This window comes from Scyliorhinus torazame, chromosome 14, assembly GCF_047496885.1.
Source record: "Scyliorhinus torazame isolate Kashiwa2021f chromosome 14, sScyTor2.1, whole genome shotgun sequence".
NCBI classification, from domain to species: domain Eukaryota; kingdom Metazoa; phylum Chordata; class Chondrichthyes; order Carcharhiniformes; family Scyliorhinidae; genus Scyliorhinus; species Scyliorhinus torazame.
This window is the reverse complement of record NC_092720.1, coordinates 6,442,667-6,459,325: the sequence shown is the minus strand read 5'-3', so window position 1 is coordinate 6,459,325 and position 16,659 is coordinate 6,442,667. Positions and strand designations below refer to the sequence as shown.

The window sequence follows — 16,659 nt, the reverse complement described above, 5'->3', positions numbered from 1 at the left end:
ATTTGGAGTTTGTGCTATTATTCCATACGCTCGCTATCGGGGCACTGTACAATAATTTCCACTGGGAGGTAAATCCTGGCCCATGCACCAATCATCCAGAACCTCTATGAGGTACTTCCACTCGACTCTGTCGAAGGTGTGTGCAGGGAGATCATCACTTCTGGTGTTCTCTCCTCCAATGGGGTCATTATTACGTTCAGCAGGCGCCTGATGTTCAATGTTATCTGCCTGTCCTTGACAAAGCCCGTTTGGTCACCCATGACCACCTCTGATAGGCATCTCCCCAGCTACTTTCCCAGAGCTTTCCCAGGAGTTTTGCATCTACGTGTCAGTAGCGAGTTCAGCCTGTAAGACCACACTCAGTTGGGCCTTTGTCCTTCTTGGGTATCAGTGACATTGAGACTTGTGCAACTGTTGGTGGCAGGGAGCCACTTACCCCGAGCCTGCGAATATCACCCGCAGGTGTGGGACCAGTGCTGTCATGAATTGTTTTTTTAGATGTCCGCCGGATATCCATCCCGGGGTACTGCTTCATCCCTGAATCCACCTCGGGGACTCGAAGGTGTAAAGCCCACGGTGGAAGGTCTCGAAGGGCCAGTTCATCTTTTCAGATGTAAGGACTAACTTGGTGCTGGTGTCCGCTATTTTCCTTGTGGCTTCCTGCTTACTCAGCTGCTGGGCCAGCAGGCGACAGGGTTTCACTCCACGTTCGTAAAAGGTCCCCGTGTCTGGAGGAGCTGTCCGACCCTAACCACACATCCATTTACTGTCGAGCATGGTCGGAGATTATGATCGTGGAGTACTCCACACCTACTTCCCTTGGAAGCACCGCTTTCCCCACGAGAAAAAAGTCAATCCTGGTGTAGATCTTGTGTATCTACTCTCTGCATCTACTCAAGGAGGAACTCCTTCTCCCTTGAATGTGTGAATCTCCATGGGTCCACTGCTCCCATCTGTGCCATGGTCTTTGTAATGAATTCTGTATATCCCAGGTGGGAGCGAAAACATTATGAAAGACCACTGGTGCCACTTTCAGGACATCACTAACCATAATGTACCTTCCCCCTAGTTCTGTAACCATCCCAGTCACTCTAAAAGCTATCCATTTATTGAGCAATATTGGGCACCTCCTAGTCCTTTTCCCGCAGCATGCTTGGTATGTCTGTCCTACCCAGGTCTTCTTTATCTGCAGTCGGTCGTTTCTCCCTTAGGCGAGCCTCCTGGAGGAAGACTATGCTGGCTGTAATACCTTTCAGATTGGGTAAGACTCTGGGTTGTTTCACTGGGCCATTTGGTCCCCTGACGTTCCAGATAACTATTCTGATGGAGGGTTCCTGTCCCCCGCCATCTCTTGTGGGATCAACCATACATACATTGTGGATGTGTTCCTGCGCTCTGTGGTTTCTTTTGTTAGGGGGCCATCCAAAATGGCCATAGTCAGCTTACTCACCATGACGCTCCGCACCTGTGCTCCAGGGTCCCGTTATCCAGGGACCATCCTGTGCTCCAGGGTTTCCCTTCATCCAGCGACCAACCAAGCCACCATCTATTTACACGCCATGTGGGTCAGCCCCTGCAGTCCGGAGTTTCCCTTTGTTTTGGGGGACCTCCCAAGTGCCTGTTGCGGTGCCTTTGTGTTCCTTCCTCCATGTGCGATGTGTCATTCACCCTCGTTTCCCTCTGCTATCCCCCTGGGTCTGTCTCCCCCTCCCCCCCCACTTCCACACACTTCGTGCCTTTGATTATCGACCTCAAGCCTTATCCCCTCAGTTTATCCACCCCCTTTACCACCTATCTGTAGTGTTCTCCCTCACTGTCGCCAGGCACCCTATCCCCGACGGGACATGTGCCACGTAGCCCGCCAGCCGGCACTCATACTTCCTAGTGCTGGCTTTCCCGATTGTGTGGTGGCCGCCTCCTGGGTCAATCTTTGCCACCTCCACCCGATCGTTGCATGTTCATGCCCCCTTCTTCCTCCTTACGCCCTCCAGGATTAAAAATGAGGCGGTTCTGTCACACGCACATAGTCTCTCAGTGTCTCGATATGCTGAGGTATCTGTTTCAATGCTGGTTGCATTGTTATCGTCCCAGCACATGTTTGTGGACGAACACAACTCTGTCCTCCAATGCGGTGAAATAATATTCCCTTTCATTGGACGTCACCCAGACCTTGACCGGGAACAGCATTCCAACCCGTAATTTGTTTTTATAAAGTGCCACCATAGCTTTGTTAATTTCCCTGTCCTTATGTGTCGCGTTTAATTTAAGGTTCTTCCCCTTCTTGGTGACGGCGCAGCTTCTTAATGATAGACGCGGCTGTTCATTGGCCTTGAGCTTCCGCCCGAGTGACCTGGGGGTTCTGTCTACCTCTGGAGCCTTGGGAAGCTTGCCCTTCCCACCAGTTTGCCTGGCATTTGGGCCACATATTCCATGGGGTTCCTTCCCTGGATTCCCTCTGGTCGATTTTTTTTGCTCCACGCCCTTTCCCATCAGTGTCCATTGCGTTGCCAACAACTTTGCAATTTATGATTCCAGTATGGCGATCCGATCGCTCTGGTCAGTCAAGGCTTCTCTAGTCCCCATATTATCACTTCCTGAGTCTCCAGCCGCCCAGCTGCCTTTTCCAGTGCCACATACAGGGTGCCCAGTGCCCCCGCTGCCACCACTTTTACCAATGCCATCATCTCAATTTTGATCGCATCCTTGAGCTCCTGGAGTTCCTGTCTCAGGGGCTCTCCCCATTCGCCCATGGGGAAGAGCCCTGTGCGTGGTCTGGTGGTTCTTCCCGATCAGGTGTGCCTGGCACCTCATCGACTCGCCTGCTTGTCATCGCCTCGAAACTTCTCTAAGACCCTTACTGCCTTTGCCATCTTTTCGGCCCCTGGAATCACTGCTGCTTTGCATCCCTTGTCTTTGTGGTGTTGGGCGAAGTTGAGGGTTTCTTCGCACGTTTTTAGCAGGCTATTTTGGGCTGAATGCACCGAAATTAGAGCTTCAAGGAGGAAAGCAACCTTTCATGTATCCGCTCAGATGATTTTCCTCATTATTTTGCAGCTACACTTTCATTTCCTCGATCATTTCACGAGTATGAGGAGTTTATCCCGTTATACTCTTTCCAGATCCCTCTTCATTTTGTTTGCACTGCCTCAAGCAAATCTGCTGTCAGCCTTCTTTTTTCTGAGGAAAATTTTCCACGTACTCCGTTCCATTTTTATATCTGATAATCCTCGTCTCAGAACCATTTTCGTGAATATTTTCTGCACTCTTCAATATTTCCACATCCTTCCTGAAGCGTGGCGCCTAGAACTGTATGCAATTCTCTTGATGAAGCCGAATCAGTGACTACTACAAGTTCAAAATTACCTACTTGCTCTTGTACTCAAAACCATCATGAATAAATGCAATGATGGCCGCACAGAAATTGAATAATAATCGGAATAACGCATTGAAGAATTATGCAACTAGAGCTTATTTTCTTTGGTGCATGAGATCAATTTGAACAATATCGACCATCCCTTGGGATTTGGAATCTTACCATTTTATGGTTTAAAGGACATGTTGCCGTTGTTCTCAGTGGCAACGTGACGTAATTGTTGGCTACTCAATTCAAGGTACCAATAAGTCTGCTATGCAAAAATGTGAGATGCTAGGGACCCTCACAATGGCTTGTCTTCACAAGTTGACAACAAGGATTCTCACAAGGCCCTGAAATCCCTTTCACAATCCTTGTGCAAATGAAGAGCATCGAAAGTACTGATGATCGCTCTGATATCTTGGATTGAGTCCTATCTAATCCTCTTTCACATCCTTGCTGATAGATAATGTCGATAAGTGCATCCGAATTAGGTGCAGTGGTAGAACCTGCTTCGACATTTAATAAGATAATGGCTGACCTGGTTGTAATCTCAACTCCAAATTTCCACTTGTGCCTATAACCTTTCACCACTAACTTATCAAAAATCTATATTTGCCTTGAAAATAATCAAAACTCTACTTCCACTGTATTTTCAGGAAGAGAGTAGCGAAGACACAAAACCCACTGTGAGATCAAAAACTCTGCATCTCTGTCTTAAATGGGGGACCCCTTATTTTTAATTAGTTATCCTTCTTAATAGATTGTCCCGCCTGCAACAATACTTCCTTTTCATATCCACCTTGTCAAGTCACTCAGGATTTTGCATGTTTCAATCATGTCGCCTCTTACTCTTCAAAACTCCGGATTCAAACGTTGACTGTCCAACCTTTCCTCAAAAGACTGCAGGACTGCTCCATTCCTAGCATTACTCGAGTAAGCCATTTCTGAATTGCTTCCAGTGCATTTGAATGGTATGAGTGGCCTCTAATCTGCTGACATTTATCCCAATACCTTGCACTGTATCGGAACAACATGATATCAGGAATTGGTCACGATCCTTCAGCAATTTATGTTAATTAATAACCCGAATCTCTCAAGAAAAAACTTTCCCCAATTACTTCTTCCGCCTGTCAAAATGACTGTCAGCCTGATGGACCCTTTAGCCACCCCAGTGCATCCTAATTTATGAGAGCATCCTGCAATTGGCATGAGATCAGTCATAAAAGGGAAACATGGCCATTGTGGATCATGCTATTTTCATGCACGTTGCAAATTAATATTCCATTCTGGTGCATTGAAAAATAAAACTCATCACACAGCAGCGCAACATTATTTGGGCGTCAGTGTATGATACGAGGGCGAAATTCTCCCCCAACGGCGCGATGTCCGCCGACTGGCGGCAAACACGGTGCCAATCAGACGGGCATCGCGCCGGCCCAAAGGTGCGGAATGCTCCGCATGTTTGGGGGCCGAGCCCCAACATTGAGGGGCTAGGCCGACGCCGGAGGGATTTCTGCCCGCCAGCTGGCGGAAATGGCGTTTGTTGCCCCGCCGGCTGGCGCGGAAATGCGGCGCATGCACGGGAGCGTCAGCGGGCGCTGTCAGTTTCCCGCGCATGCGCAGTGGGGAGAGTTTCTTCCGCCTCCGCCATGGTGGAGGCCGTGGCGGAGGCGGAAGGGAAAGAGTGCCCCCACGCACAGGCCCGCCCGCGGATCGGTGGGTCCCGATCGCGGGCCAGGCCACCGTGGGGGAACCCCCCAGGGTCACATCGCCCCGCGCCCCCCCCCCCCCCCAGGACCCCAGAGCCCGCCCACGCCGCCTGGTCCCGCCGGTAAATACCAGGTTTGATTTACGCCGGCGGGACAGGCAATTTATGGGCGGGACTTCGGCCTATCCGGGCCAGAGAATCCAGCGGGGGGGGGGGGGGGGGTCCCGCCAACCGACGCGGCGGGGGGTCGGAGAATGACGCCCGGAATCTAACTGAATGGGGCGTACAATTGGCCAGGTTTACATTCCCGTTCAAGTAGAATAACTTTCCCTGCCGCTAAGAGGCAAAACACGCCGCGGATTAAAGCTCGATGCTCACTTGTGCAGGACTGTGATACTAATTTCGGGTCAATTCGGTTGCGCAGTAATTGGAAATGGGTTGATCCAATTAAAAAATCTCATTATTTTGTTCACTATTGGGGAAACACTGGCGGTAACAAACCTATGGTCCATTTCGTTGCATTTACGTTCTTCGAAGCACGTTAAAAGAATAATAAAATCAATTGTTTCAAATTCAAATTTTGAGAAATGTTTAGTAGTACAGAGAAAGTAGGGTTAGTAGTACAGAGAAAGTAGGGTTAACACATAGAGATAGTCGCACTTACTGGAGTTTAAACCAAATCTTAAAAGAACAGCACATTAATAGAATATAACATTAATGTTCTGTGTAATCGATGTGATCTTAGTGTTAATGTTCCACGATTATCATTTCAGTTCAGTGTTGGACTATTTGCGTAATAAGTGCTTCTCACGTTAAATGTTCAACAGAATTGAGATACGCGAGGTTGGTAGGCCCGGAAGCACCATGTGTTGGGGAACTGAAGGTTTATTACCGAGGGCAGTGGAACTCCGTCTGCAGCAGCCTTTGGGATTCAGCAGCTTCAGAAATAGTCTGCAAGCAAATTGGCTGCGTTTCTTATCACACAACGTTGAAAAAATCGATCTCAGAAGAAACCAGATCTGTGATGCTGGATAAGGTTCAGTGCTATGGAACGGAATCGTCATTATCGGAGTGTCAAATCAAGCCTTCCGGCCAGGAGAACTGCGAAACTGGGACGATTGTAACCATCTTCTGTAAAGGTATTTCTGCAAATAATTAGCATTGAATATTTTCGTTCACGATATTTATTGATGTGCATGGAAATAATGATGACCCGGGTGCAGGGGATAATCGACGGAATTAATGTCCCCTTATGAGCACCCACAATGTCTGCCCATCGGGGAGGGGGGGGGGGGGGGACCCCCTCCGACACCCCGTCTCTGGCTAGTCCAGTCCAGCCCACCCCTCACGCCCATCTAACCGAGCACCTGGACAGGTTGTAACAGCACTAACAGGTGTTTAATGTGCACAAATATTTACATATACATCCCCTAGCCAAATAACCTGACTATCTTAGACCTATGACAACTTAAATGGTTTCGACCTTACCGGCTTTACGGGCCCGAATGCTACATCTAGTTGATTCCCCAGATGATACATCAGGAGTGGAGGCGGCCTGCTGTGATTCCCGCCCTGTGTCTTGGGTCCCCATTGGGGGCCGTCTTCTGTGGAGACCGGGCCTGGATGGACCCGGCTGCTACCCGGGTGTCCCAGGTAGCGTGGTGCCGCCGAGTTCTGCTCGCTGCCCACCAGATGTATGAGGGACAGGAAGGGGTGCGGAGTCTGATGTGCTGCGGTGTTCCGACACATCCCTTGCGGGAGTCACCGGCATGGGCCTCATCACCTCCTCCTCCTTTGTAGTGTCTGGTGTCCCCACTTTACTCCATGAGACGGGGTTGCGAGAAGAGCTATTCTCTGACCGCCCCTGCCACGTGGCGCAGCCAGTCCTGGGGACCAAGGTCTGCAACCTCGTGGCTGTGGAGAACAGGGGGTGGACCATCGCCGGCTGGGGTTGAACCACATCATTCATTGTCTCTGCCACCACCTTCGAGGTCTGCTTAACATCACCCAGTGACTACCCCATCTCACTTTGGGATTGAGCCACCTCCCTCTGTGTGTGCACCACCTCGGTCAGCGCATGGGCAACACCATCGATGTTTCAGCCATGTCCCGCTATGACTGGGCCACACTCAAAAGCTCTGCAGCAATTTCCTGATGGCTCCCACACGTGGCTGTCTATGAGGTGGCAGCGCTGCCCTGGGCCTTGGCCAAAGCCTGCACAGAATGCCCCAGGCCCTGAACATGCTGGTCCATACCCAAAACACTCGTACCCAGTGCCTCCACCGCAGATGCCACCTGTGTGGTGTTGACCTGGATGGCATGCATGGGTAGCATCCCCTCCGCTCCTGTAAGCAGTTCAACTCCTTAAACTGCACCTGTAGCTACTGGATGGTCGCCGACAATGCCTCGTGTAGATCCTGGCTCTGTAACTGCATCTGCACGATTGATGGCGCCATCCATTCCAGATGCTCGAAATCCGTCTGAACGGTAGTTAGTTCCTGGGGTCGTCCCACGCTTCGACTGTTCAGCACCTCGGGTACTCCTACCTGATCAGCTGTGTGGTTGCAAAAGATTGTGTCGCAGGATCCTCTTCACCGACGTGGGTGTCTCTGGGATGGTGGTGGGTGTGGATTCAACTGTGACGTGAAATGTGTGTTGCCCCAGGAGTAGAGCTCCGGGGTGTCTTGGGTATTTTGTTGAGGCTTGCCTTCAGTGTTGCTCTCCTCATCGCTAATCAACACATGGGAGGGGGTGGAGGAGCTCTGGCTGCGGCGCTGGCTGGTGGCACGGGACGCATCATGGAACCACCCCATCACCAGCAGGTCCTGCAAGGCACAAAATAAGATGCACGATTTAACCGCAGGCCACGGGCAGGGGTGTGGGTGGGTGTGGGGTGATGGTGATGAGGGTGAGGGTGAGGTACGGTTGTGAGGATGGAGGTGGGGTGAGGTTGGGTGTGAGGATTGTGGTGAGCATTGGGGTGGGGGTGAGTGTGATGGTGGTGATGACGTGGGGGTGAGGATGAGGGTGAGGGCGAAGTTGATATGGGGTGAGGGTGAGGTTTTTGTGGGGGTGAGGATGGGGTGATCATGGCGGTCGGGTGGGGCTGACTCTGGTGTGGGGGTGAGGGTGAGGGAGAGGGTGAGGGTGCTGTAGGGGTGAGGGTGTAGGTGGTGGGATGGCTTTGGGGGTGGTTGCTATACCTGGCAAGGTGAACCGCAACTCAACGGTGTCCCACTTCCTCGCCCAGAGCCGACCTGCACCCCAGTAACTTCCCTTTCCTTAGGCAGCTGATCACATAAAGGATCCTCTGCCCAGAAATTGTGAGGGACCGGAGGTCCGGCAGTCACCTCCATTGTTCTTCACTTCCGGCGGTTATGGCAGACCTTCTCCTGTGGGATGGAGGAGGGAGGGGAAACAGAAAATGACAGTGTTAGACAGTCTGATGCATGCAGCTCAAGGGTGGGTAGCTGATGGCCTCTGTGGCTGGGCACCAGCCGGTATGGGTGCCACCATATGGTGCAGGATGTGATTTTGGAAACACTCTGGATGGGGCGATCGGGTTACGGGTTTGTGGGACGGACAGGATTTCTGCTAGGGGCACAATGTTTTCTGGCCTCCCTGAGGAAGGTGTGCACTATTTTACGGCAGTGCTGGCCGCTCCACACAATGGCCCTCACGGCGCTGATCGCCTCTGCCACGTGAGACCAGGCACGTCGAACGACGGGGCCTGGCAACCCCCTTCCCAGGCCAAGATACAGGGTGGTCATCCTCCCCTGCACCACATCCAGGAGCGTCCCAGCCCAGTGTCTGTGAAACTGTGTCACTCTCCACGCTGTTATCCTGTTGGCTGGGATGGTGTGTGTGGGCGGTGAAGTGTCTATGAGTGGCTGCAGCTTGTCAGCCTCCTGAGTCAATCCACGAATCCGGCGAATCCATCACCTTTTCAACATTCGGCCCATGTTGTCTGCACTGTACTTGGAAAGATCAATTGTGTTCCACGTGACAAGTGTACTAGAATCCCACAGTCACTGAATCGGGCCAGGTGCGGTGACAGTTCTGTTGTCATGGAAGTAAATAAACACTGACCTGGCATCTACACTTGGTCTCAGAATCGGATAATCTCGCCTAAGATGTTTTATCGTTGCATTAAGAGAAAAATAATTACTAAGGAAAGGTTTGGGCCTATTGGAGATGTAGATGGAAAATTGTGCGTTGATTCAGAGGACATGGGTATGGTTCTCGATGACCAGTTTGTCTCTGTCTCCACCAAGGAGGAGCATGTTTTCGTTTAATTGGGGAAGTGAAATGCCTGTTCATGTTACTTCATTTTTTAAAAATGCATTTTATTACAAACTTGTATCAAAACAGGTTACAGCGAATAAACACCCCGGGAAACATGCTTCCCAACAATTAACGAGACAGTCTGCACAGATTTTTCCTCTTATTCATGCCCCCGCGACGAACAGCTCCTCAAACATGTTCACGAACACCCCCACCCTTCCTTAAACCCCCTTGAAGAGCCGCTTAACTCATACTTTATCTTCGCTAATCGCAGGAAGTCGTACAGGTCACCCAACTAAGCCACTACTCCCGGTGGCGATGCCGACTGCCACTCACGCAAAATTCGCCGACGTGCAATCAGAGTTGCAAAGGCCAAGACATTGGCCTTCCTCCTCTCCATGAGCTGCGGCTTCTCTGAGACCCCAAATATCGCTACCAAAGGGTCCGGGTCCACGTCCTCCGACAATACCCTGACTAAGACTGCAAACAGTCCCGCCCAGAATTTTCCCAATTTTTCGCAACGCCAAAAACATATACGCGTGATACGGTGGCCCCCGCCCACATCTCTCACACTCATCTGCCACCCCCTGAAAACACCCACTCCTTCTCGCCCGTGTCAAATGCGGCCTATGCACCACCTTAAACTGTATCAGGCTCATCCTGGCACATTAGGAGTTCCCGTTTACCTTACTCAGTGCCTCACTGCATGCTCCCCAGTTGATCTCCCCTGCCAACTCCGCTTCCCATTTCTCCTCGTCCTTCACCACCCGCTCGCATCCCTGCTCCCCAGCCACTTGTATACATCCCCAATTCTTCCCTCCCTTCCCACATCCGGGAGCAGCAGTCACTCCAAAGGGTGTATCCCGGCAACCTGGGGAACCCACTCCAGATCTTTTGCGCAAAGTCCCTAACCTGCAGATACATGAACGCACTCCCCCTCGGCAGTTTTGCCCTCTCCCTTAGCTCCTACAGACTGGCAAACCCTTCCTCCAAATACAGATCCCTCACCTTGACCAGCCCCACTTCCTTCCACATCCTGTATACACGATCCACCCCCGGCTCAAACTCATGATTCTCGCACAGCGGCGTTAGCACCGACATCCCGTTCACCCTAAAATGCCTCCTCAACCGATTCCATATCTTCATTGTGGACTGCACCACCGGGCTCCTTGAATGCCTACTGGGAGCCATTGGCAATGCTGCCGTCATGATAGCCCTCAAACTAGACCGCTTACAAGATTCCTCCTCCATCCTGAACCACTCTACCGCTTCTCCTTCCCACTACCGCCACACCTTGTCACCATTCACCACCCAATAATAATGAAGCAAGTTCGGCAACGCGAGCCCCCCTGATGTGTCGGCCGAGGTAGCAGGGTCCTCCCAACCCTCGGCAGCCACCCCGCCCATACAACGTTCGAAATGATCGTGTCCACTTTCCGAAAAAGGGCCTTTGGTATAAAGATTGGGAAAGTTTGAAAGATAACCTCGGCAGAATATTAATTTTCATCACTTGGACCATTCCTGCCAGCGTTAAGTGCAGTGTATTCCACCTCTTAAGATCCTCCCTAGCCTCCTCCACCAGCTTCGTTAAGTTCCACTTCTCGAGCCTCGTCCATTCCCTCGCTACCTGAATCTCCAAATACCTAAACCTATCCCTCGCGGGCGTAAATGGCATTCCCCCTAAATGAGCCCGCTGTGCCAACTCATTCACCGGGAATACCTCGCTTTTCCCTACATTCAGCTTGTTCACTGACAACCCTCCAAACCACCCAGTAGGCCCATTATCCTCCCCATACGTTCCAACGGATCGAAATATACAGGAAGAGGTCATCGGCATAGAACGACACCCGATGCTCCCTCTGTCCCCTCATAATCCCTCGCCACTCTCCAATCCCCTGAAACATCGCCAATGGCTCTATGGCCAGCGTGAACAGCAGCGTTGACAGCGGGAATCCCTGCCTCGTACCCCTGTGTAAGTCAAAGCTTTGTGAGCTCATATCATTCGTCCTCGCCCTTGGTGCCACACACTGGTTTAGCACAGGGCTAAATCGCTGGCTTTGAAAGCAGAACAAGGCAGGCCAGCAGCACGGTTCAATTCCCATACCAGCCTCCCCGAACAGGTGCCGGAATGTGGCGACTAGGGGCTTTTCACAGTAACTTCATTTGAAGCCTACTTGTGACAATAAGCGATTTTCTTTTCATTTCATTTCACATACAGCAAACGTACCCATGCCACAAATCTCGGCCCAAACCCAAACCATCACAAAACCTCGAACAAGTAACGCCACTCTACCCGATCAAATGCCTTCTCCACCTCCATGGACACCACCACCTCCGGGATCAGAGCCCCCGATGGATTCATCACCACATTCATCAGCCGTCTTATTACTCGCGAGCTGCTTGACATTCACAAAGCCTGTTTGATCTTCTGCCACCATCTTGGGAACACACTCCTCCATCCCCCCCACCAACAACTTAGCCAATACTTTCACATCCGTGTTCAATATTGATATGGGCCTACATGACCCACATTCTACCGGGACATTCCGCTTTTTCGAAATTAGTGTGATTACTGCCTGCGTCATTGTCTCTGGCAACTTCTCCAGTGCTTCATTGAATGCCCCTAACAGATGTGGTGCCTGGTCCGTCGCAAATTCCTTATAGAATTCCACCGGGTATCCATCCGGCCCAGGGGCCTTCCCGACTTCATACCCCTGCTACTATCCAGCACCTCCCTCAGCCCCAGCGGCTCCTCCAACGCCTGCTTCTTTGCTTCCTTTGGGCAAATTCCAGTTTGTCCAGAAACTGTTCCATGTCCCCTCCTCCAGTCCCGGGTCCACCTCATAAAGTCCCTGGTAGTTATCCCAAAATGCCTCATTTATCTTCCCTGGCTCTGACCACATCCCCAGCCCCAGTCCGTATCTACAATATTTCCCTGGATGCAGCCTGCCTCCGCAGCTGGTGCGCCAGCGTGTGGCTCGCCTTCTCCCCAAACTCATATTTCAACCCCCCCCGCCCCCCCCCCCCCTTGCCCTACGCAGTTGCCCATCTGCAGAAAGTGCACCCAACTGCAGCTCCTCACAGACCGCATGGTTCGGTTGGAGCAGCAATTGGATGCACTTAGGAGCATGCAGGTGGCGGAAAGCGTCATAGATCGCAGTTATGTAAGTGTGGTCACACCCAAGGTGCAGGCAGAGAAATGGGTGACCACCAGAAAGGGCAGGCAGTCAGTGCAGGAATCCCCTGTGGTTGTCCCCCTCTCGAACAGATATACCCCTTTGGATACTGTCGGGGGGGATAGCCTATCAGGGGAAAACAGCAGCAGCCAGAGCAGTGGCACCACGGCTGGCTCTGATGTTCAGAAGGGAGGGTCAAAGCGCAGAAGAGTAATAGTTATAGGGGACTCTATAGTCAGGGGCACAGATAGGCGCTTCTGTGGACGTGAAAGAGACTCCAGGATGGTATGTTGCCTCCCTGGTGCCAGGGTCCAGGATGTCTCCGAACGGGTAGAGGGAATCCTGAAGGGGGAGGGCAAACAGGCAGAGGTCGTTGTACATATTGGTACTAACGACATAGGCAGGAAGGGGCATGAGGTCCTGCAGCAGGAGTTCAGGGAGCTAGGCAGAAAGTTAAAAGACAGGACCTCGAGGGTTGTAATCTCGGGATTACTCCCTGTGCCACGTGCCAGTGAGGCTAGAAATAGGAAGATAGAGCAGACAAACACGTGGCTAAACAGCTGGTGTAGGAGGGAGGGTTTCTGTTATCTGGACCACTGGGAGCTCTTCCGGGGCAGGTGTGACCTGTATAAGATGGACGGGTTGCATCTAAACCGGAGAGGCATAAATATCCTGGCCGCGAGATTTGCTAGTGTCACACGGGAGGGTTTAAACTAGTATGGCAGGGGGGTGGGCACGGGAGCAATAGGTCAGAAGGTGAGAGCATTGAGGGAGAACTAGGGAATAGGGACAGTGTGGCTCTGAGGCAGAGCAGACGGGGAGAAGTTGCTGAACACAGCGGGTCTGGTGGCCTGAAGTGCATATGTTTTAATGCAAGGAGCATTACGGGTAAGGCAGATGAACTTAGAGCTTGGATTACTACTTGGAACTATGATGTTGTTGCCATTACAGAGACCTGGTTGAGGGAAGGGCAGGATTGGCAGCTAAACGTTCCAGGATTTAGATGTTTCAGGCGGGATAGAGGGGGATGTAAAAGGGGAGGCGGAGTTGCGCTACTTGTTCAGGAGAGTATCACAGCTATACAGCGAGAGGACACCTCAGAGGGCAGTGAGGCTATATGGGTAGAGATCAGGAATAAGAAGGGTGCAGTCACAATGTTGGGGGTATACTACAGGCCTCCCAACAGCCAGCGGGAGATAGAGGAGCAGATAGGTAGACAGATTTTGGAAAAGAGTAAAAACAACAGGGTTGTGGTGATGGGAGACTTCAACTTCCCCAATATTGACTGGGACTCACTTAGTGCCAGGGGCTTAGACGGGGCAGAGTTTGTAAGGAGCATCCAGGAGGGCTTCTTAAAACAATATGTAAACAGTCCAACTAGGGAAGGGGCGGTACTGGACCTGGTATTGGGGAATGAGCCCGGCCAGGTGGTAGATGTTTCAGTAGGGGAGCATTTCGGTAACAGTGACCACAATTCAGTAAGTTTTAAAGTACTGGTGGACAAGGATAAGAGTGGTCCGAGGATGAATGTGCTAAATTGGGGGAAGGCTAATTATAACAATATTAGGCGGGAACTGAAGAACATAGATTGGGGGCGGATGTTTGAGGGCAAATCAACATCTGACATGTGGGAGGCTTTCAAGTGTCAGTTGAAAGGAATACAGGACAGGCATGTTCCTGTGAGGAAGAAAGATAAATACGGCAATTTTCGGGAACCTTGGATGACGAGTGATATTGTAGGCCTCGTCAAAAAGAAAAAGGAGGCATTTGTCAGGGCTAAAAGGCTGGGAACAGACGAAGCCTGTGTGGCATATAAGGAAAGTAGGAAGGAACTTAAGCAAGGAGTCAGGAGGGCTAGAAGGGGTCATGAAAAGTCATTGGCAAATAGGGTTAAGGAAAATCCCAAGGCTTTTTACACTTACATAAAAAGCAAGAGGGTAGCCAGGGAAAGGGTTGGCCCACTGAAGGATAGGCAAGGGAATCTATGTGTGGAGCCAGAGGAAATGGGCGAGGTACTAAATGAATACTTTGCATCAGTATTCACCAAAGAGAAGGAATTGGTAGATGTTGAGTCTGGAGAAGGGGGTGTAGATAGCCTGGGTCACATTGTGATCCAAAAAGACGAGGTGTTGGGTGTCTTAAAAAATATTAAGGTAGATAAGTCCCCAGGGCCGGATGGGATCTACCCCAGAATACTGAAGGAGGCTGGAGAGGAAATTGCTGAGGCCTTGACAGAAATCTTTGGATCCTCGCTGTCTTCAGGGGATGTCCCGGAGGACTGGAGAATAGCCAATGTTGTTCCTCTGTTTAAGAAGGGTGGCAGGGATAATCCCGGGAACTACAGGCCGGTGAGCCTTACTTCAGTGGTAGGGAAATTACTGGAGAGAATTCTTCGAGACAGGATCTACTCCCATTTGGAAGCAAATGGACGTATTAGTGAGAGGCAGCACGGTTTTGTGAAGGGGTGGTCGTGTCTCACTAACTTGATAGAGTTTTTCGAGGAGGTCACTAAGATGATTGATGCAGGTAGGGCAGTAGATGTTGTCTATATGGACTTCAGTAAGGCCTTTGACAAGGTCCCTCATGGTAGACTAGTACAAAAGGTGAAGTCACACGGGATCAGGGGTGAACTGGCAAGGTGGATACAGAACTGGCTCGGCCATAGAAGGCAGAGGGTAGCAATGGAGGGATGCTTTTCTAATTGGAGGGCTGTGACCAGTGGTGTTCCACAGGGATCAGTGCTGGGACCTTTGCTCTTTGTAGTATATATAAATGATTTGGAGGAAAATGTAACTGGTCTGATTAGTAAGTTTGCAGACGACACAAAGGTTGGTGGAATTGCGGATAGCGATGAGGACTGTCTGAGGATACAGCAGGATTTAGATTGTCTGGAGACTTGGGCAGAGAGATGGCAGATGGAGTTTAACCTGGACAAATGTGAGGTAATGCATTTTGGAAGGGCTAATGCAGGTAGGGAATATACAGTGAATGGTAGAACCCTCAAGAGTATTGAAAGTCAAAGAGATCTAGGAGTACAGGTCCACAGATCACTGAAAGGGGCTACACAGGTGGAGAAGGTAGTCAAGAAGGCATACGGCATGCTTGCCTTCATTGGCCGGGGCATTGAGTATAAGAATTGGCAAGTCATGTTGCAGCTGTATAGAACCTTAGTTAGGCCACACTTGGAGTATAGTGTTCAATTCTGGTCGCCACACTACCAGAAGGATGTGGAGGCTTTAGAGAGGGTGCAGAAGAGATTTACCAGAATGTTGCCTGGTATGGAGGGCATAAGCTATGAGGAGCGATTGAATAAACTCGGTTTGTTCTCACTGGAACGAAGGAGGTTGAGGGGCGACCTGATAGAGGTATACAAAATTATGAGGGGCATAGACAGAGTGGATAGTCAGAGGCTTTTCCCCAGGGTAGAGGGGTCAATTACTAGGGGGCATAGGTTTAAGGTGAGAGGGGCAAAGTTTAGAGTAGATGTACGAGGCAAGTTTTTTACGCAGAGGGTAGTGGGTGCCTGGAACTCACTACCGGAGGAGGTAGTGGAGGCAGGGACGATAGGGACATTTAAGGGGCATCTTGACAAATATATGAATAGGATGGGAATAGAAGGATACGGACCCAGGAAGTGTAGAAGATTGTAGTTTAGTCGGGCAGTATGGTCGGCACGGGCTTGGAGGGCCGAAGGGCCTGTTCCTGTGCTGTACATTTCTTTGTTCTTTGTTCTTTGTACCGCTCTCCCTGTTGTCAGCCTGTTAATGTGCCCCAGCAACCTTTTCCTCCTCGCCAATCCCTCCACGGCGGGCACCCTGGAATATTCCCTGTTGACCTCCACTATTTTGCTCACGAGACGGTCATGTTCCTCCCTCTTTTCCCAATCCATAACGGCCTTAAACAAAATAATTTTCCCAGGACCACTGTCTTTAGTGCTTCCCAAACAATGGCCGCCGACACCTCCCATTCTGATTCAACTCCACATAATCCTTTCATAATCCCGCACCTTCTCAAATAAACCTCCATCCGCGGTGCACGGTCTGAGATAACTATCCCCGCATACTCTGCCCCCTCCACCCCAACCAAAATCTCTCCTCTCACTACAAAGTAATCAGTCGTCGAATATACCTTATGGA

The 16,659-nt window shown here is 50.9% G+C and overlaps 1 protein-coding gene across 1 annotated transcript in view; it reads left to right on the top strand.

Moving 5' to 3' along the window:
• LOC140389449 (scavenger receptor cysteine-rich domain-containing protein DMBT1-like) overlaps nt 1-16,659 on the top strand; it is a 133,936-nt gene that overhangs the window by 70,814 nt on the left and 46,463 nt on the right. The window contains exon 5 of the mRNA XM_072473585.1: nt 5,891-6,202. Coding sequence (XP_072329686.1) covers nt 5,891-6,202 — 312 coding nt within the window. The remainder of the gene's footprint in view (nt 1-5,890; nt 6,203-16,659) is intronic.